A 24,492-nucleotide genomic window follows, 5' to 3' on the forward strand; every position below is an offset into this window, starting at 1 on the left:
CCCGTCATCTGGGCTGGCTGCAGCTCATCCCTGCCCAGACCCTGTGTGATTGAGCCACTCATCACCCTCATCACACAGGTGTTCAGCTTTCCTCCTCAGTATCTGATTTAATCCTCTGCTGGTGGATCTGAGGATGTTCTGCCCATCCATCCGAGCTGGGAGCACAGCCGAGCAGGGGGGAAAGCTCTGGGTTGGCCAGAAGGACGGAGCAGGGCCAGGGATTGCCCCACCTGCTGAGCTCCTCCCTGCCCAGCTGCTGCCACCAGAAAATCAGGAAAGCATTTGCTTGGTGTGGAGTTCTGTGCTATTTGGGGCTTAGGAGCCACAACTGTGGCAAAGTTGTCTCTGGTCAGGAGATGCTCTGAGCCAGGCAATGCTCTGAGCCAGGCTACCCGCGGGGTCAGAGCTGCTCGGGTCACCACCGTGCTTCAACATGAGGAGATCTGAGGTTGGAGCGGGTGCCGCTGCCTGTGTGTCTGCACGGGGAGAAGTGTTCAGGCTGGGAGATGGAGTATCTTGCTGGAGGCTCTGTGTGCCCGGGCAGGAGAGCTGCCGTGCCAGCTAGGGCTGAGCAGCGCTGCGGGGTGGAGAAATGGGCCTTTCTGGAAATGGATCTAAGCTGACCCTGTCCCATCCACACTGCCAGCTCCTCCTTTTCAAAATCCATACTGCCCACCACATCTACGAACCCAGGGAGATTTAAGGCACAGCTTTATTCCGTCATTGCACAGCTCCGCTGCTGGGAGTGCACAGCTCAGCAAAGGATGTCACCTTGCTCCATTACCATAGGCTCTCTCTCACACTGCGCCTTGCACCGGGGATTGCCCCAAGCTGCAGCACCCACTGCTCCTGCAGTGGCTGTGGGTCAGGCTGTGGCCAGAACAGCAGGCAGCACAGCTTGCCCACCCAGCACCCCTTTGGAGCAGTGAGACAAATTCCAGTGGCTCTGTGAGCAGTCCTCAGCCTTCTGCCCATGCTGGGAAGGGCGCTGGCTGACAGAGCTCTAAAGCACCAACAGCTGCCGCCTGCCAGCGAGTGAGAGGACAGGAAGGGGCTGCAGGGCTGAGCAGCTGCGCTGTGCCAACCAGCCCGTCCTGCTGCAGATTTGTGGCACAGCATCTCACACGGAGCCAGCCCCATGTGGGGGGGGGGAGGGCACAGCAGCATGCTGGTGCTACCAGTGCAGTCCTCATAGCGCTGCTGTCAGCACGGGGGGTCCTCCCAGCACAGCATGGCCCCCCCCAGGCAGCCCCCAGCTCTGCCAAGGACCTCTCCCAGAGGCAGCTGTGGGTCAGGGGCTGTGCTCTGGGCTGGGGAAGAACTCCCAGCAGATCCTCCATGGGGATGCTACCAGAACATCAGTGGTTACACTGTGCCCTGAGCCACCTGGTGCTGCTTTTGGAGCAGAGAAGCAGAGTGGAGGCACTGGGGGAAACTCGATGCTCCCAGGGCACTGCTGCTGTTCAGGAGCACGGGCGGCCTCTTTGCTTCATCTCACAGACATACCTGCTCCCATCCCTGCTCCAGGGGGCACCGCACAGCACCCAGCACCACGTCCAGCAGCCGCTGAGCTTCAGGGAGGAGACTCCACGGCCTCCGAGGACAACAGAGTGTGCTGATGTGCGGAGGGAACCTCTCAGCTCCCGGTCTGTTTCTGTTGCCCGCGTTCCCATCCCCACGCACCGCTGGCTGCTCGTCTCCGCACGCTCCCATAGCGGAGACGTTCTGTTCCCTTCATCGCCACCACAGCGCTCCGCCGACCCTCCCTGCTCCGCCCACGTCCCCCCGTGCTGGAGGGCCCCGATCCGCGCCCAGCAACCCCGCAGAGCGCTGAGCCCAACGCGGGGCTGCCCCGACCCGCTGGCCGCGCTCTGCCGCCGCCCGTGGCCCCGCGGGTCCCTCCGCGCTACGGGAAAGGCGCAGCGGTGACTCCCGGCAGCCCTGCGGCCATTCCCACCATTCCGCTCTCAACTGCTCCGCTGACGTTCGAGTTTGGAGCGTAATTCTGCACCTTTCGTCTGAAAATGAGTCCTGCGGGCAACGAGCACCGCAGTGCCCGGCGGCTCTCACTGCGGAGGAGGCGCGGAGCCATCGCTGCGCTACCGAGTGTGTCAGCTAATGAAAACAGTACTTACAATAATCACAATATTTCTTTATTTGCATGTAAAGATGACATAATAAAAGATAATTAGCAGCATGTGAAGTAGTTCTACTACTCAATTTTCTCAGTTTAGATAATTAATTATCTTAGTAAAATGCATCATTATGGCTAATTTTAGAAAATCTAGCAGCTGCAAGGTCAGAGTGGGAACGATTTCAATTTGTAATTGGAAGAAACATGAAAGTGAGTCAGATAATCTGTTATTAGATGGTAATAACGAACCGCACGGGCACATATATTAAGTGTTTTAAGAGGCAGAAGATGCGCGGAGTCATTTACCAGCATCATCCTACGGGCTCCGGGCTGCCGGAGCTCAGCCCATGGCCGTGCCTCGCTGCTGCTACGGGGCCGGACGGCTCTGCTGGCGATGTTCCCTCCCGTGCTTTCTCCTGGCAGGTCCCGAGGTTACCCGAGGTTACCCCGGCTGGGGTCCCACACAGCCCTGAGCGCCGGAGCCGCCTCGCAGCGCACTTTGCCATCACAGCCACAGCTGAGCTGAGGGCAGAGGTGAGCGCTGGGCTGCGGGCCGGCTGATCCTGGTAACGAATCGTATCTGGGTGTACTAAGCAGGAAATCCCAGCGCTCCCCTGGGCAGCAGGAAGCAGCCCACATCGCACTGCCTGCGCTGAGGGCACCGCGCTGCTCTGCCCCGGGCTTTCCGAAGGCTTCCTCCCGTTCCACTGCTCACGAAAGGCTGCAGCCCCAGAGGAGAGTTTCGTGCCGCACCGCTGCGTGCGGGGACACGGCAGGCTGGGACGGGGCTGCCAGGACGCACAGCTGGGCACTGAAACGCACAGCTGGGCTCAGACCAGCAAGCACCTGTTGGGGCCCAGGCTGGGCAGGGGGTGCTCCTGGCCCCTCGTGCCCCATGGCCGCCACTGCACCGCCTGGGCGGGAGCGGCACCCCACGGCCCTCCTCCCCTCCCAAGCCGAGCGACCGAGCTCAGGAATTCCTTGCACCGCACAAAGCGGGCCGTGCAATGCCGGCACCCGCCCCGCGGCCTCCGGCCCTCCGTGCCCACCCTGCGAGCGGAGCAGCAGAGGGCGCACAACGCGCCGGATCTGCTGCGCTCCAGGGAAGCGCCACGGCGAGTATTTCAAGCAAAGGACTGGAAAATGGACATCAGAAACGGAGAGCTGAAAAGTCGCTTAGATAAGAACCTTTAAAATTTATTGGACTAATTGTGTTACATTCAATATTTGATGTGTTTCTCCTGGACAAAGAATTGGCATAAATACAAACAAGCCTTTGTGTGCCTTCCCTAAACAAACAGGAGATAAAGGACCAGAGACGAGGGAACGTCGTTCACTTCTTCATATTTACAGTTCGCCTTTACTTTACAACTCAGCGCCGGGGATATTTACAGAAAAGTACAGTAGGAACAAAAAGATCAACTCTTGGCAACATACAGACCCGCAGCGACTGTGCGCGGCTCCGGGACGGCGTGGCGGCATTCTCCCCTCGCACTGCTCCGCCAACAGCCGCGTGCAGGACGCCTGCCGGGCTTCAAAGGCGTCGCTCAGTCACAGCTCACAGCCACGCTCTGTTGCGGCGCAGCTGCCCCGACGTGGGCACGCAGACCCCCAGCACCACTCCCCGCTCCATGCTGTACGTGTGCCACGCATCTCCCAGCTACCTTTAGGAAAGAATGGTTTCTTTAAACGAGTCTTTATGAAGGTACAAACACTTCTGCAATTCCAGCGCTGCATTTAACAAGGTGGCAGCTGCCCACCCCCCCCCCCCCCCCCCCCCCCCCGGGCCATGAAGAGGATGCCAGAGCGGAATTACGGACCCAAACCGAAAGCTGTAGCTGTGTGAATAGAGGAACGCGTTTGGTTGTGTCACATGTGTGAGTGAGCATCAGCTCGGTGCGCTGCGCTGCCCCACGGTGGGCATCTGCTCCCCGATGGGTACGGACACAAAGAACGGCCATGCAAGCTGTGAAGCTGCCAACTCTACAGGGCAGTTTGTGGTGCGGAGCCCCAGGAGCTCCAGGTCTCAATAGAAGCATCACGACTGACATAAACACCAGCTTTGCTCTCGGGAGAGAAGAGCTGAAGCCATCCTGGGCCACTCGCAGCCACTGGCTCTGCTGCCTGGCTTTGCTTCTGTGCTGCTCCTCACAGCACCCGCAGAGAGCCCCGGGCACAGCTCTCCAAGGGCACTGCAGCCTGCGCCCAAACCAAGGGCTGAGAGCACAGTGCGCTCCTGAAGCCACTGTACTGCTACACTGCACTGCTACACTGCACTGCTACACTGCTCTGAGGTTCACCTCTGCAGATTGCAAAACCCCAAAGTTACGGACAGGCCACACCATGTGCCACGAGTTCAGTGGTGGTCTCATAAACGCTGCTGGCCCCGGCTGGACACACAGAATTGATCTGCTTTCAAGATCTGACACAGCGCCCTGCTGCCCATCAGCACTGCTCAGGTGGGCGTCACATCATGCTTTGGCCAGAACAAGGATCAGACCTAAGTGCTGCTCCACAGCCAAGCGTTACAACGCAGTATTTCAGGCAGCTCCTTTGGCTCTCTGGCTCAGGAGGAGACGCCCAGGGCTCCCCCCCCCCCAGCTCTGCTCTTGCCCGCACCGCACACCTGAAGGCAGCAGCTGCTGCAGCTCACTGGGCTACCAAGCAACGGTTTTGCACGTAACACTCACAGCTATGGGAGATGGGCTTTAAGCTGCTGAAGATGTGCAAAGGTTCAATCAACCCGTATGTTTCTTTTTGTTTCACATGCACTGGTCATGCCTCTTAAGTCAGTGGACTGCAGTGTGTTTGGCTGTTATTCAGATCCAACAGGTACATACACAACGTGGGTAAATTCAGTGTCTGTGCATTCAATGCATTCGGGCAACAGCTGAGCAGAGACGAGGCCACGCTCCCTCTCAGCTTTGCCACCAGACCCAGCGCCGCCCCTTGCACCCAGGGCAGTGCAGGAGCACTGCAGCTCTGCTCCCTGCTATGGTGATTCACGACATGGATTGGTTTTTCCATCTGTGATTCATCCTGGACCAACCCCCCCCAGCAGCTCACTGTGCCTGCCCTGCAGCGCTCCTGTCCCCCAGTCCCCTCAGCTGACACCAGCACGTCCCCGTGTGTGGCTTGGGGTGTGCGGGACCTCCCTGCAGGACCACACACAGATGAGGTCGGGGCACATTCCTGGCAAGGAAGCTGTAATGAAACAAGTACGACTGTTGCAGGTCAGAACTGTTGCAAAAAGTAACTGAAATATCAAAGTGACTCACGGGCATCACTGCAATGCATATTAAACGCTTCCGAGAAACACTCTGTCACAACTTGAGGAGCTCCACAAATTCCTTACGTCTATGCTCCCTACTTACTGGGAGGAAGAGAACTCACGCACTGCCAGCCATTGCAGGCTGCACCTACACAGGAGCATCAGTGATGATTCATTCCTGCCACACGAGACAGGTCTGTGCTGGGGGCCTGGAAGCACTGCTGAGCACGGCAGCGCCTGCTGCAGCTTTCATATTCCCAGCACTGAAGTGCAGATGTAAACATCTTTTCTCAGCACAGCCTGGGGGAGGCTCTGAGCTCGGCAGCCCAGAGTGCAGCCACAGAGGAAGCAAAGCGTGCGAACAGAACCGAATCCACACCGCTCTGCTCCCTGTGGGCCAGGCAGCAACCCAGCTGTGTGCCTGAGCTGGGCCAGGGGAGACACCAGCAGCTCAGAGGAACTTCTGACCAAGGGGAGGAGAATCAGTGCTGCCGAGAAAGCACGACAGCCTCAGAACAATTGTAAGTTACAGCTCCAAATGGGCTTTCCATGGAGTGGCGAGTTAACGGACAGAGAAAAGAGTTCTCTGCTTTCTGTTTCAATTGTTTCACCGTCTGGGTAAGAGGAGCTTCCCAAAAGTGCAGAAGCTGCTAAAGCTGCATATTCGATACATGTCAGGCAAGAGGCAGCCCCAGGAGCTCAGCTTTCAGCCCAGCAGAAGGAAAGCAAGAAATGTTTGCACATTTAATGAAAATGGCGACCGAGAGACATTTCAGCAGCATCAGCTGCATACAAAAATAAAATCAGGCTACCTAAATTAAACACGTTTTGCAGCAGACCTGAAAGTCACAACCTTGTTTCATTGATCCAGGATCTCTTATCTGGTAAGAAGGTGTAGCTGAAATCGGGCCCCTCCAGGCGCTGAGTTTGTTCCCAGGGCGGCAGAAATGCTGTGTGGACCCACAGGGGGACTGTCACACCCAGCATCCCAGTTCTGCATTTGGTGACCTGACATTCCCGAGCAGCTTCCCTCCCCGTGGCTTCCAGCCGGCCCCAGGCAGCAAAGTGTCTCCTGCAGGATGCTGAAGGGGGTCAGAAGCTTCTCCTGAAGTTCTTGTGGGGACAGCCAGCGCTCAGAAGGAGCTTCCCTCCTCAAGGAGAGATCCCACTCCTCCCCCCCAGTGCGTGGGCACAGCGAGCTGTCTGCAGGCAGGCTGGCGTGCCTCGTGTTCTTCGTACGTAAACACAGAGACCCTTTTGCTTTGATTGTTTTCTTGTCACAGAACAAGACACAGATCTTAATTAGCCCGGAATAGATGGCTGCGTGAAGAGATTATGTTGTGAGCATCCAGGAAGACTGGAATTAAGTCATCTTTCGAGGGTAGGTGAATGGAGTCAGCATCCCAACTGCAGCGTTTTGGATTCGTTTCTCACTCCTCCCACACGGTATCTGCTGACTTGTGCTAAAATACGGTTTCCTGAATTCCGGAGGGCTGAGGAAATTTGTTGTTATTTAACTGTTTTCATTACTGTAGCCACCAAGCTCTGATCTAATTGTCCGGGGAGGATAACAGCCTATGGGTTGCAGTTCTTGAGCCCAACCTCCTGGAAAAGCGAGGTATAAAACTCGGGCTCCAGCTGCCTGTTGCGGTACTTATTGACAATGTCTGCGATCTTCTGTTTTCGGCGGACGTGGGGGGGGTTGTAGGAATCACTTTCCAGCCTCTTTCTCCGACAAATATTTATTACTGTTTGCCTCACTAAAAAACCTGAAGAAGAAAGAACGTTGGAAATGAGCTTAAACAAATTCAGCTGTCCCCTGTGATGGTTTTACAGCTAAAGGAAACACGGGGTCCCAGCCCACCCAGGAACCCAGAGGAAGATGCTCAGCAGCTCCAAGCAGAGAACTTTTTGGAAAGGCCATCCAGTAACTGATCATCCCAGTTCCCAGCCCTGCAAGCCTGTTTTAATGTGAAGCTCAAATGATAAAGGGATGAAGTCAGCAGTACATCCATCCAGAGAGAGGAGAAAGAGGGCTCTCAAGCTCTGCCAGTGTGCCAGACAGCTGCAACAGCACCCTTGGGACCAAGTCAGTAAGTGACACAGGGCCCGTTGGCAGAAGAGCGGTACGACAGCTGGAGGCTGGGCATACAAGGACTGGGCCTAAAGTGGCAGTGGGTGATGCTGAGGAGCCATCTGGGCATCGCAAAACCTACCGCAGAGCCAGCAGAGTTGGCAGAACTGCACCTCTGAGCAGGGGGAGGGAAGAGGGCAGACTGTGGCTAAGGACAGCAGACTTACTGCTATCCTGAGATTAAATTCATACGCATCTCATGGAAAAAGTGTTCACTGACCTCTTTTCTGCCTACACAGAAGTGTCGGTAACACAGCAAACACTGCCTTCCTTATCTAGAGGACCTGATTTCTGACTGCACATAAGCTACATTTACTGACCTTAGAGATCAGACAATTGGCACTGTTTTACTCCTGGTGCAGATGAAAAACCAGTACCACCCTGTGAGAAACACACCTGGTTCTTCATTAGCACAACCTGCTGTTCCCAGCTGAGATCACAAACTTTATCTGAAGGCCCTGCCTGGCTTCCCTCTCACCATCACTGAACACCATGTGCAAGACCAGAACCTGGAAGTCATCCCCAGCAGATTCCTACATCAGTTTTATGTCCAAGTACTCTATACAGAGCATTCATTTCAACCTGCCTCAGGAATAGCTCCCACTAGAGAGAGATTTCCAGTTGTTGTGTTTCTAACAGCACAGACAGCCAAGATCAGTCATTAATACATCCAGGAATACATGAAAAGGTGGGCAGCACACCCACATTAACGTGGGCCTACCAATCCCTGTGGCTTTTTGTTGTAAGCCTTTTTTTAAAGCAGAAGGAACAAGTGCAATGTGTCAGCAGAGCCCAGGAACCCAGCAGTACCCTTTGGCAGATGAGGAACATCAGCATCGTGGCCTTCAGTGCTAAACATCAGGGTCACATTTCTGTTCTCACCACCCACACTACGTTTCTTCCTACCACTCCAAGCCACCACCTGGCTCCCACAGTGCAGCCCTATCCCACAACTGCTCCAGCTAAATGCTCACCACCTCCTCCCTCTGCCGTCCCCACTGCCGCTCTGGTGGCAAGAACAAAATACAGACCTGCTGGAATGTCCAGTACCCAGTGACAGATCCCAGACCGTGCACTGTGCAGATACGTTATTACTCACACACCACAGACACCTCAGCTTTCCCTCTCTCAGATCCCCATTATGTTCTAGGGATTAGCCAGATCTCACTGTAACAGCGTTACAGAGGAATGGAAATGGGTAGCACAAACATTACTACAAAGAGTGCTGGTTATGGTTTGCCTCTCGTGAAGGAGTACAGGCAGAAGTACTGCTGGCAGGATGACATGATGCACGGATGCACGAGGACCAAACGGGAAGGACCAGACCACTCCATGAACTGCCTCCAAATGAAAAGGAATAAAAGAAACCACAGGTGTTCCTAACCCGTCAGCTTACCAAGAGCTCTCCTACTGACTATCATCCCATCCACCAACGGGATAACCATGTTGAATTTCCCGGTTGCTCCTTGTAGTTTTATCCTGAATAAGCCAGTGTTTAAAGGATGGATGAAGATCACAGGAACTTCTTTCTCAGGAGTGGCAGATCTTAAGGGAAAAAAATAAAAGTCAGTTCTATAGCAGTGCTACAATTAAAGCAATTGTTTTCCTTCGTAGATGCAGTGTTAAAAGGATGTTAAAACGTCTCATGGCTAAACCAGCAGGGTTCCTGTGTGCATTTGCTGGACCTCAGGATGGCTGCAACAGCTACACTGTTCCTACAAACTTCTATCACCACAGAATTTGAAAGCCCTGCAGATGGGGCTTTGAGCTTCATGACAGACGTGCAGCATCAACCACCTCACCAGGGAGTGAGCCAGGAAGGAGGCTGATCACAAACCCAAGAGTAAGACTACACATCTTCTACCCCTTCACTTATGTTTCAACCTCAGCAATATGAAAAGCCCTTTCATTTATTTTTTCCCCTCAGCAGAAAAGGAATCCACTGAAGGAGCTCATCTATCTTTTCAACAACACTGTCCACAGTTTTTGGAGATGCCTGTGAAAGCTGAAGAATGCAAATAAGCTGGGCTGTGGCTTCTGAAGTGCAGCACAGACTGCTGTCCACAAGAGCCAAGAAAAATAATGAAAGTAAGAGCAGTCTTACCTTAGGGAAGCGCTGCTGTTGGCCGTAGTTTCTACGCCTGTGCTGGTCTCAGACACCAGATCAGGGAGGGGAAAGTTTTCTGCAGGATGACATGGAATAAAGTTTAGCTTCCCCAGTTTGCTTCTTTGTTTTTGTGCAAAGTCATTGTCAGCCAAACCCATGCAACCCTCAAGCATTTATACCAGGGATGTTCCGGCAAAACTGGTGATACCAAGTCTGTTCTAGTTACCTAAGCAGAACAGGTGAAACACAGACGCTCCTCCTTCGCCCACTGCTCAGTACCTTGGGGAACACGTCCCAGACCCTCAGCTCCCTCAGTCCCAAAGGTCAGAATCTTCAGAGCAGCAGTGAAGCAGAAAGAAGCTGAATTGTGTCACAGTCACAAAACACCTCTCAAATTATTATTCATAACTTCTTCTCCCATCTGCAAGTCATCAGCCTCAAGAACAGTGCTGGGAATTTCAAATGGCACCGCTGCTCACATCTGCAGTTCTGCCATGGGAATACCAATCTGCTCCAGCAAACAGCATCATTCCTTCAGTAAAGCCCACACCACAACCCACTGCTCTGCTGCCTCGCCCTCAGTAACAGGTGCAGAAGGAATAAATGAGAACTGGGATGGAATGTGGTACTTCCCATCCATTTGTTCAAGGGCAGAAGCTTACAGAGAAGTTTGGGAGGGGATAAAAGTATAGTTCAGACAGCACGATAACACAAAGCATTCTTGCAGCAAAAAGAACGTAAGCCTGAAAACACTTTGTGCCTGTGCTGTGCTGGCACAGCAGAGAGAGCCTGCACTACAGTCAGCTCTTCCACTGTGCAAACACGAAGATGGCATAAGGCAAAAGCCAAGAACACAAGAAGCATGAGGCAAAGCCTCTGGGCTAGAAGCGACCTTCAAGAGCTCCCTAACAAGTCATCCAACTGTCAAGCACAAACACTGGGGCTCAGAGACTCATTTCTTTGGCTGCAGGCCCATAGCTCTGGGGGACTCCCCTGGCTGCTAAAGGAGCAGCTGAGCATGTATGTATGCAGTCACTGCCCCTCCAGTGTGCCAGCCTGAGCTGCCATCTACATAGGAGAGGGTCAGGGACACCACCAGCTCAGGAAATGAAGTGGCTGAGGGGCTCCTGGTGCTAAGGAGGCCAATGTCAGGATAAGGAAGAAATGCTCCAGAACTTCATGTGCGTATCCCAATCCCAGACACTGCTCTGCAATATGTTCCTTTGGACATCAAGATCTTTGTGCCTGAGACCTGGGTGGGAAAGGGAACATTTCATACCAATAACTTATGGGAAGCTTCCTCTGATCTCTTGGTTGCTATCCTCTGGGAGGTTCTAAGGGTTTAGTTAATGCTAAGCTGGGAACCCGGATTAGAAATCAGAGGCAGAATAACAACTTCAAACAGATTATCTGTTGCTGGCAGTGTTACAGACCCTGCTAGGCCAGGCCAGCACAGACAGGCTCTCACATCCCACTAAAGCTGGGCTCACGGCTTAGAACTAGCATGAAAGAAGCTCTCATGAACAAAGAACTCCTCAAGCCTGGGGGAGAGGCTGCCAGCACTAACCATGCTATGTCTACAACAGGATGGACAAAGCTGGGTATCTCTCCAGTTATCCAGACTCAGGGGGAAAACACCAAGGCAAGGAGCATTAATTCAGCACGAGGAGTAGGACACTGCCTGAACAATGGCATGCAAAAAGGGAACGGGCTGCCCAGCACCATCCAGACTGGCAATATGAGCAGATTAAGTGAGCCCTCTACACGACAGATCAAAGTAGAAAGTTTCAAAGGTACCAAGAAACTGATGATCCCCTCAGAACAGACCCAGCAGATCAGAAGCAAAACAAGGGTCAGAAAGTCACTTTTCTAAAGGAAGAGCATCAGCTCCATTCCAAGAACACAGCAGCTGGGAGCACACTGGTCTTACACACTGAGCTTACAGAGAAGCTCCATGAGGGTGTTTTGCATGCACTGCCAGAGCTAAAATAATCTACAGCTCTACAGCCAGTGATTCACTTACACACCCCCGTGGACCACCACTCAAATATCAAAGAACAGTTTTAGAATCAAGTGTCAGTTATAGAAATTGATAGGGATTTAGCTTATTTATTTTAGAGGAATGGAGCTGAGGTTTTCTTCTCATTTCTGTTCTGTTGCTACATCAGTGAACAAGGAAAATTCTACGCACCTATATCATCATAACGTTCAACCCAGACCACATACACTTTGGTTTCAGGTCCCATTGGTGGAATAGTCCGGCCCTGAGGCACCCTCTTGGATCTGGAAGTAGGGCTGAGCTGTTTCAAACACAAGAGAAAAGCAGGATTTGCAAACACCAGAAGCCCAGAGATTTACCTAAAATATCTCATCTATTGTTCCTCCTTCTTTCAGATTTCAGACAGGTACAAGCTCTGCAAATGAGTACGATGGGGCTGCAGTGGGACTACTCCACTCAGAAGCAGTAATTTGGGTCTCCACAATACTTACATTCAACATAAACAAGAGAAAAGTATCTTATTCCTTTAAACACTGAAAACAATGTCAATTCTTTGTTTTGCTTTGTCACACACCTCCAAGCTGCAGTCGGTGCAATTGCTCCACATTCCTTGGGAACATGCACAAGCACTGCAGTATCCCCATGCTGTTGTGGAATCCCAGCACACCCATCATGGCAAAGCTTTATGATATTCTCATTATCAACTTAATATTTTGGAGCAAATCTACTCATTACTCAAAAAAGTGCTTTTTTCCTTACTAATTTTCCCACCCAATCCAGTGAGCTAAACTGAGGTTCCTGCCCTAGACTCCAGTTCATTTGTCCCCATTCTTACTGTGCTTATACTAAGAGTAATTTTCTGCAAGTCCAATAAAAAGGCAACAGCTGTTACTTAGACGAGTCATTTAATCATCTTAAAAACTCATTCAAGTTTTTCCTAACATTCTCAAAGATTCTAAATCAGTAAGTAAGTACATTTGGAAGTAAATTTATAACAAGAAATAAACAGTTGTAAATCCTTTCTGTTCAAGTCTTTCTGCTTAGCTACCATACTCAAGCAACTTCACAACAGATAATTCAGCCACAACTGACACAAGCTGTTTTAAACCAGGTAGGGATGAGCAGTCATATTAACCCATCCTGAACTTCCACACATGGTCTGGGGTCTGGTTTACTTCAGGAATATCGCATAGACTTTTTCCTGCACACGCTTTTACACAATTTTAGTATGCAAGATGCTCCCCTACTTAGCAAGTTTCACTTTTATAGTTAATTAATGTAACTTTGCAATCTCCTACTGTCGGTGCAAACACGAGCCAGACTGAAGCTGCTGTGAAAGATCAACATCTAGGAACGAGTGACTCCTAATATCAGGAGATTGAATTGTGTACAGCCAAAACCCACTGCAACACTGCTATTGGGCACCTTGAAGAAAAGAAAAAAATCAACAAAAAAACCCACCAAACAAATAAATGCCGTTTTTCAGAGCAAGTTTTGTCTTACCCGCTGAGAGGGATTAAGATTGTCCGTATGATTGGGGAAGAGTTCAAGTGTCAAAGATGGCTGTTTTAATATTCCTGGCAGCAGATCCATGTTGGAGTCACTTTCTTGATCAGAGACGTTGCTTTCCAATGAATCAGCTGTAAGCCAATAGAAAAGTGAGTTTTGTCTTTTCTTCTGTCCCAAAAAATCCCCAAAGTTGTCACCAAAGGTACAGTCTTGAAACTCAGAAAGGTTCTAAGGTTTTCGAAACCGAACATACATGGATGGGCATGCAGTCAAGTCAAAACTGAGCTCAAAACCAGGAAGAGAATTCAACAGTGGATAACTGCAAGTCATGCCAGAAACTGACCGCAATTAAAGCACTCCCTATGGATTTAAAGCATCATGTCCGATTATATAATTTCCTACACAACACAGCTTCTTCCTACAGATACAATTTCCTCACAACCTTTTGAAACCATCATGCAGAATTTCATTGGAGTAAAAAACATCATGAAAGCTCTTGCTCATCTCCATGGCCATTAGGCACGTGCTCCTCCTTGTGTTGCACGAGCATGTCAACAAGAAGGGTGTATGGGAGATTGGTAATCACAGCCTGAACCTCTGATTAATCAGCTGAGGCAAGTATGGGGTCAGCTGTGGGAGCTCAGGTGAGAGTGATGTAGCTGTGCTCCCGGGAGGGGTGGAGCTTGACTCCATCCCCTCTGAGACCTCATTGAGAGGCTGACTCCCACTGAGGCAGCATCTCTTGGAGATCATTCATCAGTGAGGACTGCCCCAGCTTCTTCAGCCAAGGCACCACCACTGGTGAGTTTTCCTTTGCTTATTCCTTCTGTACATTTGCTACCATCTGTATATTAACAACCAATACAAAGGGACAGAGAAGAACAAAACCAGCAGCAAAACTGCTCTGAACTCAATAGCGGGGATTAATATATTTTAACAATATCAGAGCTGTAGACCAAACCCATACATCCAACCTAAGGCACCCACACAGGCATGTACTACCCTGCAAACCTGAATAGGCATTTGATGCTTAGACTGGGAAAACAAAGGAGCACTGAACTAAGGTAACACCTTAGAAGGATTCTAAGGATTAGGATATTTAAATAACTATTTTTCTGACAAGGATCCTGCTTCTGACAAAGCTCTCTATTGAAAAAAAACCACCACCACCCGTTGTTCTTCTGTATTGTGTTTTGTTTGAAAAAATGCATACATAAAATGATCTTACTTAGGGACTCCACTGGTGACGGGACAACAAAAGCTATTTCTGTCAGGGCATCAGCATAATACAGCACCTTCTTCTGCCCATTGAAGATACTTGCTCCAACATCTTCCGAAATTATTACATCATCTGAAACACACACAAAAGGAAGGTTAAGTCAAAAGGAAGTTTCACCTCTCTAGGCACAGACCTTCGACCACAAGGCACAATGAGAAGAAATCACATAAATCACATTTTAAAATGAGATTTCACCGTTAAATTTCACGGCTAACAACAACTTTCAGGGAGACATCTTTGGTATTTTAAAGTAAACAGCACCAAGAGTTGGAAGGAGGATTTATTCTGAATATGTTTCAATTACACTTACCATACATCACACTTTCCTTGGACTGAACAGTCCAAGGTAGTCACTAAGTGGTCACTAAATAAGCATTTCCTACAAGAATTCATCCAGTAGCTGTTTCTACTCATATCCTTAACACAGGCTTTGCCCAGTTTGTCATTCAATCTCAAAAGACAACTTACATTTGTTGCTTCAGCCTGACAACATTCTAGAATTGAAGCCAATTTCTATAAATTCCTCTCTCTATATAATTTACAAAAAAACCCACACCCTTGAACTCAAGCTAATGCAAGAGAGCTCCTAGTTCTCAGCCCCCACTTATTCCCACATCACAGCTGGCCAACCCATCAGGCTGTACAGAAAGCCTTCAGTGGAGCCGTGCTACACAAACATGATGCAAACCACCTTTTCCTTTCTCCATACTTCCTCCAGAAAGAACAGCAAAGGCTTTAAGCCAAATTATTTCTCTGAGCCAGTTTACAGAGGAGCCCCTGGAACAGCTGCATCAGCAAAACCAGTGGGGCAGTAAGTTCAGCACACTGACATGAAGCCATGGCCAGAGGCACACCGGGAGCTCAGAACCATGCCTCACCATTAGGGACCAATCTCTCAAGCTCCTGGGGAGCAGCAACTCAACCCAAATTCAACTGTTGGGGCTGGGGGGATGGGAGGGGAAGATGTGAAAATAAAACAAAAACATTTGCTTGTGAATATATTTTAATTTCATCCCACCAAAAGCTCTTTTACTCTCCTGAATATTTTGTTTGTTTGTTCTGCTTTTTTTTCTGGTGCATTTTTTGTTTTAATTAGAGCTATCCACAAAGAGAATACACAAAACAAAACAAACAGCATCAGCAACAGCAAAGAGTGTGAGAGAAAAAAAACTAAGCAGAAGTGTTGATGAGTTTGTCCAACCCTAGCAAGCAATGGCTAAAAACCTGAAGCAGCAGACTTGAAGTAAAGGTGCAACTCCACTTGTACATTTTTCCCAGCATCAGAGCCAGACGTGATGCAGCCCCCCCTTCACTCCCATTCCTGATTGCTTTTTCTGTCCCTTCTTGCACTAATTAATTGAATTCATCCTTTTGGTCATCTACGATCTAACCCAAATGGCTGAAGTTAAAAGTTACCTTCCAAGTTAAGCAGCACACATTAAAACTGGTAACGTCACCAATGCAGGGCACTAATCTTCTGTGCAGCCATACTGACAACTCCAACCAGAAATGAAAGGGAGAAGGCTCTGCCCCACTATAAAGCACAACAACTCCATCCATATGAAAGAAGTAACAAACCAAGCCCTGGCCATTCTGTAACCTCTCTTGACTCATTCTGAGAAAGCCACGCATCTGTTCTCTTACAACACCTCAAACCTTCTATCATTTGTAGCTATATTCAGAAAAGCCTTTAGTCAGTCACAGTACAAGACAAGCCCAGAGGAAGAGTTGCTGGAGTAAATGAAGCAGGACAGCAGAAGAGCTGTGAGTGGGCTCCAGCCTCAGTGACCTACAAACAGCCGCTTGTCTTCATTACTTACTACCAAGCATGATTACAGCTAACTTACTTGTCAACAGCTCATTTTAATCTACTTACAGAGCACAAAAGAATCATGCAATATTTCAAGCACATCTGCTACTACACACTAAAATCTGTATCCAATTTCATCTGAATCTTGGTTCTGGATCACATAACAAGACTCACCAAGTCTGCCAGAAGTATGGAAAACGGTGTTGCTTGCTGAAATGACTTCCTCCCAACAACACAGACATTACTTTCATCACTTTGTCTTGAAGTTTAATCTATTTACATGCACCTTTCTAGAAAATGCTTTTTAAAATGTGAAAGAAGCATCAAGTGTTCATATAGGCACACAGGAACAAAAAATTTAAACCAATTTTATCCAAAAGGAGACAAAACTCAGTGTTACACCGTCAACTATGCTCTACCTTGTTCAGGTCCCTCTTCATCACTGCAGCTGTTGATGGACCAGCTCGTGGAGACGTGCCCAGTCCACCCAGGATGCTTCCCCACATCGACAGACCAGCCAAGAGACAGCAAGAACTCCAGGAAGTGCGGCTGAACGATTCTGGAAGACTCCATGTTCTTCAGGATCTGAAACAGCCAGCAGAAGCACGGTATGTATGGGGGCTCCAGTTAACGTCTCGTTTCCTCCTCATCCTGCCTTTGCTCCTATCATCCAAAATTTTGTGTCATCAAAATGGTTTTGCCCACAAAGAGCTCTTCAGCAAGTCAGGAACCCCAGGCTTTCTACACGGACACCGGTCCCTGCTGCCCAGCATCGACCATCCTGCATGGCAACATCCTAATCCATCAGATTAGCTTTTTGCCACCACTGAAATCACACCACTACAAATGGCTACAAATGGTAATTTCAAGATTTCTCCACTCATCAGGGATAAACCACGGACCTGTCCAGTGCAGGATCTGCATCAATACCAGACGTAGCATGAGGATTTTCTGGGCTGGTTTCACTATTAGACTGAGGGGAAACTTTAGGAGAAAGGCATTCCATCACTCCCTGTGCACAACTGGTGAATTAGGGCACCAGCCTCACCACACATTTAATAATAAAACCAACTTTGCAAAACGATTTTCAGCAGGATTGAGAACGCACTTTAATCAAATGCCACACCAAACTGCTCATTCTGAACCTTAATCTCAGTTGGGGAAAGATCCAGGGCTTTTCTTCATCCAAATACATCCTAATCCCAGTGTGACGGACTGAGGCTCAAGAGCTGCACTGAGCGGCATGAAGGGAGACATGGATGATTTGTTCTTTGGCCTACTGAAGCACTGTGATACAGGGAAGAGACAACATCATGCAGTGCATCATCCTTTCTTTCTTAGCTGTGGGGAGATTGTTCTGTGGACAGAAGTTCTTTGGAGTTTGTCTGTATGAGGGCAGTTCTGGGACTCTCCCTGCGACACAGACTCTGCTGGAGCAGAAGTTCCATACTGGGGACAGGCCCTGGGAAGAAAGCTCCCAGTGAGGAAGGCCCTGTGCCCTGCCACCCAGCTCTAGTGCCCTGCTCAATATTCAGCAGTGCTCAGACACTGCACTGAAATATTAACAACACCCTCAGCAAAGTCAGAGCTACACTTGAGAATGTATTCAGAGAAGAGAGCAACAACAGCTGCAGAAAATATGCACACACACATGTATAGTTTTCTAACTGAGCACCTTCAAAAAAAGACCTTAAATAAGGGTGAGGGAGTATGTCCAAAGGACATTTAATGCTATTAAGTATCATAATATAGAAGTGGTGTGGGCAGTTTCATTATCGTGTACAAACAAATTCCACAACACCCTTCTAAACCATCAGTGTGCATCACCACAGCAGAGAGACTGGGGCTCACTTCGGAACAGTCACACTGGATGGCACTGCTCTAGGCTGTGCAGCAGCAGATGTAGAGCTGCCACTACTCCTTGTTACAGGAGTGGGAACCACCTTGCAGAGCAGACTTAGGTCCTGAGTAAGAGCAGCATGAGCACATGCACAAGGATGGCTACGTAGCACCACGCAGCCATCCCTGCCCAAAGCAGTGTCATGGCTCAGCTTTGATCTCCTCTCTTGATTGCTAATATTGAAAACTACCACTGACTTATTTCTTTTCAATCACAGAAACAGCAGCAGTTTCTCCCTCAGCTCAGGGCTGTAGAGATGAGCACCTTTACCAGCTTGACTGCCTCTGACTTGGCACAACCGAGAAGGCTTAGGAATCACAGCAAGATGTCCTGGGATCTTGAAGCAGGAATGCCATCTTTACACTGTCTGTCTCATAACCAGAATCTCTCAAGTATAAAGGATTTTTTTTATAATTGACATGGCAAATCCTCCTGAGTACAGACTGCTCTCTGGGTTTCCAAAGCTCTGCAAGTTCTGCAGCACTAACTCCTGCACAGAAGTCTCACCTGTCTAAATCCATAACTGCATACAAGCATCAGAGGAAAGAAGTATTCTGCTAGCCCAGCAATAGCAGAACAGCTGGAAAGCATCACGCCCCGTATACCATACTGGCTCTGGGGATTGCTTACTGCTTACTCTAACCTTTGACTTGAAAACTCACATACAGCCTCAAGAACTGGTGGTGCATTCCTCTCAGACACGGAAGGTGCTGCTGTGCTCTGCCACTTGTATGCTGACAGTCACATGAGGGAATGACATGCTCATTATTTTTGAAGTCATGCTTCTACTCTTTAGTACAACAATTACAAATAGAAATGAGAAATATTATAGAAATATCTCCACTGATCCCATAAGCCTTCTTAGAAACTCACAGTGAATTTCCAGATCGCAGGCTGAAGAAATCATGATTTAGATTTGCACAAATTAACCTAATTAACCTAATCGCATCTCAGCACAAACAGTATAATGTGAGGACTTAGAAAGCAGTAATACTTTCTTGCAGTAAGTTTCTGACTTCTTTAACATATGTTTAACATTAAAATTGAATTAAATTACCTGGATATTGCACATACCAAGAACAAACTGCAGCTTTCCCCACAAACTGAAACACATTTCTGATAGGAATCTTTGAATTATACAAATGCATCCTTTCAATCACATATATACAAATTATTTTATTAAGATTTCACAGAAATCCTAAGTGCAGACAATAACATAAACCACCTTTCAAATGAAAAATATGCAGTGGTTCGTTACATCTCCTGTCATAAAATAAAGCCAAAGCCAACAACCCCCGGTTCCAGAGCTCTGCCCTATGCGTTCCCTTACCTCCTGGCTCGTCTTCTGGCCCGCCTTCATGTAGAAAATGAAAACAGTATCAAAAGGACGACAAGGCAGTAAATCCAAGTACCCAAGGTCATCAAAAAACCCAGGCAGAGTAGAGTCAAGTGCAATCAGGTGAGGAGGTAGACGACTGTTAGCAGGCTCCTGTCGGACAGATAAGAGTTCAACAGCTTTAAAAAGATCTTTGTGGTTTTCGCAACGATCCGTTAAAAAGGAATCAAATCAAAAGCATACAAAAAAATTCTGATCCAACATAACCATGTTATAAATGATCAACAGCAAGCAGAAGTCTGACTGTTTCATTTAACTTATCCTCATTAGAGAAGAAAACTAACATTTCAAGTAAAACACCAGTAATGTTTTGCTCAAAACATGCTCCATTCCACAACAAAAGCAGCAGAGACTTTCAAAATGCCTCATTGCTGCCTACAGCTGCACTGCATCGTGTTTTGTTTTTATTGCTGTAACCTATAGACTAGCACAAAACCTATAGACCAGCAATACACACAATATTAAGCATCTTTATTTTTGCAATAGCTACATTGCCTCCTAACGTTGATAGCTTTCTGGAAGAAAAGACAAACAAAAGGCAAAATTCTCACTTAAAAGGCAGAATTTCAATTTAAGGATGTGGGTCTTTTTCCTATACATTGTTGGCATTTTAACTTCAAAAGGAATGACTCTACAACCTAAATGTGGTTTAACCACATGTAAGCATGGAGTACCTCAATACAATTTCCGGAACAGAAACTTGTATGGCACTCATAATTCAGAAAGGCTTACAGAGCATCCCTAACTTAAGTTGGAAGAATAACACCAAATACAAACAGGTGAACGTGGGAGATAATGTACCTACTGCAAAAACACACTAATAGCCACCAATTCAGAGCATGTTCAGCTTCATGCAAGGCCTTTCACAACCCTGAAAGATGGAATTTCAACACCTAACTCAAACAGATGACAGCACAAAAGCAGCTGGCATTGCACAAAAAAAATCTTCCACTAATGATACTTAAGTTTTCCTCCTCTGTTAAGCCAAGCCATAGTGGTACTCATGCCATTAGTATAACACAAGGAAGTATCAGGTCACCTTCAATGCCTCAAGCGACAGGAAGCCAAAGTGGGAGAGGAACAGGCGTGCTGTCTGGAACTCCTGTGCTGGCGGCGGCGGCTTACACTCTGTGATTGGATCAGGAAAGCTCTTCTTACGCCACTCCTCCTCACTTTTCTGATCTATGGAAGTCTCAAAAATAATCTGCTGGGCCATGCCATTCCTCAGCTTCTCATGTCGCTCTTCAAGCTGAAATACATTGTACAGACATGAAACACCAAACTCTCTAAGCACTTACAACAGCTCCGTCATTTAGCAAAGCCATAAGTCACGTGCAGCAGCTGCAACTTCACCAGGATGTTTACTAAAGCACCGTCAATGAGACCTTGCAAGGTTAAAAGTGAGTATCTCAAAACCCTGTTTGCCTGGGAGAGCTGTTGCAAATTAACACACCCAGCATCAGATATGGTATCTTCCTCCTAAATGAATAAGAACTGCAGAACTGTGAAGCTTTAAAATACTTCTATTTTTACCCACACACCGTAATGCCCCTTCCATCTCCCTTGAAGATGCAACAAATCACAGCTCACTGCTTCCTATCAATATGCCAGTACAGACTGTTGGAATCCAGAATAAACTACGCTGAGCAGTGCTCCCCAGCAACACATCCAAGGCACTGCCATCTTCCTGGGGTAATGCACAGATTAATTTGTTCAAAGTTCATTCTTCCATTAAGTAATGTGAATTAATCAAGCAGAAGAATAAGAAGTTAGTGTGTGATTCACGAACAGGCAAGAAAATGAGCAAAACGACAAAGTTGAAGACAAAACCTCTCTTACCTCCTCATTCACAATCTCATGCAAATCAGGAATGCTTAAGTCTGCTTTCACAAATGGGATCTTGTCCACTTCTTCAGGAAACGGCCGGTGCTTCACACTGTATTTCAATCCAACATCACTTTTGGGAGCTGGTCGAGGTTCGGGTACAAAAGTCTGACAGAAAAAAAAAAGGTGAGGAGGGGGACGGCTTCATTCAGAGCATCAGCACAACCTGCCTTGTAGTAGATGGGAAATGTTCCCCCCCACCACAGGTTTACTAACCCTCACATTAGAGGTATCGCCAAAAAGCATTTAGACACGCCTCAAACTTGAACAGACTGTAACTGAAAATTTCACTACAGATTAAAAAATAAAAATAAAACAAAAGGACTCCTTTCTGCCCTTTTTAGTGGTTGTAATCATTGTACTTATTACACTTGCTTACCACCTAACTCTAAGCAGTTGCAAATCATGTTAAAAACAGCAAGCTCACATGGCAACATCTTATTTTTAGGTCAGAATCTATTCCAACCATGTTTAAAGAAAGCTCACAGCTACGCCTCACTGACTATGATGAGCTCAACAAGTGAAGCTGAGAAGCCCTGAAGTGAACAGCAGCAACGCTGTGGGTCAGCAGTGAGATGTCCCACCAAGGTAGCAACAGCTCTGCATCATCTGCCTTCATGCAGTTTTGCTAATGCTGCTGCATTGTGCTACACTGTGTAATTCAAAAATTGACACTGTTTAGCTCCAGCTAGTGACAGCACAGCTCCAAAGGCATCCAGTGAAGGGTCCTCCCAAGGGCCGCTCTGCAGAGATCACAGTCATCTACATATTAACGTGACAGCTGAGACTGACAGGCCCACATTGCAGCTGCACTGTATGAACAGTTTGAACATTTGGGAGATGTTTACAAACAAAGAAATTTTGGTGAAGCAAGGATAGAATCCACCAGGCAACAGCAGTAACAGATTCTACTTAAAACACGATTGGGCCATTTATCCTCCACTATCACTGCCCAGAAGCATTCCAAAGTTCACCTAGATAGATTTTTTCACAGCAGTTTTACAGCCATCTTTGCAGCACTGAGTTCTGCAGTTTTAACAGCTGCTCTCTCAGCAGCATCTCACACATTACCTCCAGACTCTGTTCCTTCTGCTGAAAAAGCCTTGCCTGACATCCTACCATCAGCAACACCAGCCGTGCCTGTGTGCTAAGCACACAGCCCATTGCCTCATCAGCTTAGAAGATGCTTTAAAAAAAACAAGAATAAGGAGAGTTCTCCCAGCCTCCTACACAAATCTGGAAGGCAACAGTACTTTTAGAGCCTATATTTAATATTAATCACGAGTTGTAAAGAGTCACCGGAGATGCGTCACATTACCTACAGCTAAAGGCCCCGTGGCTCAGCCTTAATGTATAATCACCAGATCTGTGGGGCTGCCTCACATTAGTGGAATTTCTGCTGAACATCTCTAAGTTAAAGATTTCTTTGTAGGCTTTGATAGAGACCTTTTGATTTGCTTTAGCTCCTCTTGGTAAAAGACAGAGTTGCTGGGCCCATGCGAATCTTCCAGATGTCCCACGGATCAAAACCGTGACAGAGGGGAAAGAGTCATCTGCAAAGCACAAGGATGAAAAGAAGAATACGTCATCATAGATCACAAATACTTCATTGAGCGGTAATTAAACCATAAAGAACACATATTACAGACATTTTGCTTTCAAGGATAACTCCCTCCCTGACCCCGAGGACAAATTCTGGTGAGGAATAAACACTGAATGTCATCCCCTTCTCTGCAGCAGAGAACAGCTCTTCTTGCCAGTAGCCAGCTCAGCTTTGTTTCATCATTAGAAGTAACCCCTGTCCAAATTCACGCAGACCACTCATTTTCTCTCCAAATTATTCCCATGAATTAAAAACAAATAAAATTATTTGGCCACTGCCAGTTTAGGTACAGCAAATGATCACAGAAACATCTGGATCCCATGAGCTTCTGTGAAGGTACCACACAAATAACGGCAATAACAATGGTAGAAAGACAGGAGATAATGATCAAACTAAGACAGGGGAAGATTCTGATCTTACGCAGTGAAAACATTTCAAAAAGAAGCCAGGCACTGGTACAGGGACAGAGAAACTGTCCCCTGAGGCTTCCAAGCCCTACCTGCGCAAAGCCTTGAGCAACCTGCTCTGAGTTCAATATTGCCTCTTTTAAGAGAGCAGATTAGATTGCAGTCCTCCCACGGTACCTTTCCATCTGCACAGACAGGCTTCTATGGAAGGGATTCCATCCCTTCAACATTTAAAGGCCATCTCAGAAGAGCAATGTTACCTCTACAGCTTTTCACCTTTCAAAGATCTGTGTCTTATCTTTGTGCATGCAAACAATAAACTGACACCACTGGGTAACTACCAGACAGGCACTTCTCTGCTGGCATTTCATGGGCAGCACACCAGGCCCCGCAATGATTCACTTCAGCAGTCTGCCTCAGAACAGAGCTGACACACTTAAGCTTTACTGCCATTAATCTTGTATTTCAAAGGGGATTTGTAAGCAAGTTCTGCACAACAAGTAAAGCTAATTTAATTTCAGGTTATAATAGCTTTACAGGATTCCTCAGTAATTCATTTAGCACAGGCAGAATAAGGGTGAGAAGTGCTCAGCTGTTCTGGCACGTTCCACAGCACTGCAGTCAGGAACACGTTGGCTCCAACCCAGACTGAGGCTGGACGTGAGGCAATGGCTGCAGGATCTGCACAGTGATTCCCCATGAGACTGGAGCATTCTGGAACACAACTCATAAATAAACAGCTTTTCTATTAGCATCGGAGGAGCCAGTCCAGGAGAAGAGTTTCATCAACTCTGTTGGGCGATGCACTGATACACAAAGATTCACAGGGGGAATTTAAGGAGAGTAATTCAGTTCAAAGCATCATGTAAATAATAGATTACTTTTAGTACAAGCTCTCCTTGGTCAAAGCATGGATGTCTTCATAATGCAGTGGTAGTGCTTTTGTCCATCGGCTACTGTTCTGATGGCACTCTGCTGCATGCACCTGGTCTCAAAGGATGAAGGGCAACTGCATGAACTATTTAGGAGGGCTTGTATATGTCTGACTATCGCTGACAT

The 24,492-nt window shown here is 47.9% G+C and overlaps 1 protein-coding gene across 4 annotated transcripts in view; it reads right to left on the reverse strand.

The window, feature by feature from the left end:
• Positions 1 to 3,107: 3,107 nt before the first annotated feature.
• The window catches only part of RALGAPB (Ral GTPase activating protein non-catalytic subunit beta), a 63,724-nt gene continuing 42,339 nt past the window's right edge, over positions 3,108 to 24,492 (reverse strand). For 3 of the 4 annotated variants that reach the window (XM_072350112.1, XM_072350110.1, XM_072350109.1), the window contains 11 exons: positions 22,870 to 22,976; positions 21,379 to 21,531; positions 20,579 to 20,788; positions 19,474 to 19,632; positions 16,663 to 16,828; positions 14,383 to 14,505; positions 13,149 to 13,285; positions 11,838 to 11,946; positions 9,644 to 9,722; positions 8,936 to 9,084; positions 3,108 to 7,174 (listed from right to left, as the gene is read on the reverse strand). In XM_072350112.1, coding sequence (XP_072206213.1) covers positions 6,981 to 7,174; positions 8,936 to 9,084; positions 9,644 to 9,722; positions 11,838 to 11,946; positions 13,149 to 13,285; positions 14,383 to 14,505; positions 16,663 to 16,828; positions 19,474 to 19,632; positions 20,579 to 20,788; positions 21,379 to 21,531; positions 22,870 to 22,976 — 1,586 coding nt within the window. In that variant the 3' untranslated portion in view covers positions 3,108 to 6,980. The remainder of the gene's footprint in view (positions 7,175 to 8,935; positions 9,085 to 9,643; positions 9,723 to 11,837; positions 11,947 to 13,148; positions 13,286 to 14,382; positions 14,506 to 16,662; positions 16,829 to 19,473; positions 19,633 to 20,578; positions 20,789 to 21,378; positions 21,532 to 22,869; positions 22,977 to 24,492) is intronic. The other variant, XM_072350111.1, reaches the window with a different exon arrangement.

This window comes from Excalfactoria chinensis, chromosome 15, assembly GCF_039878825.1.
Source record: "Excalfactoria chinensis isolate bCotChi1 chromosome 15, bCotChi1.hap2, whole genome shotgun sequence".
NCBI lineage: Eukaryota > Metazoa > Chordata > Aves > Galliformes > Phasianidae > Excalfactoria > Excalfactoria chinensis.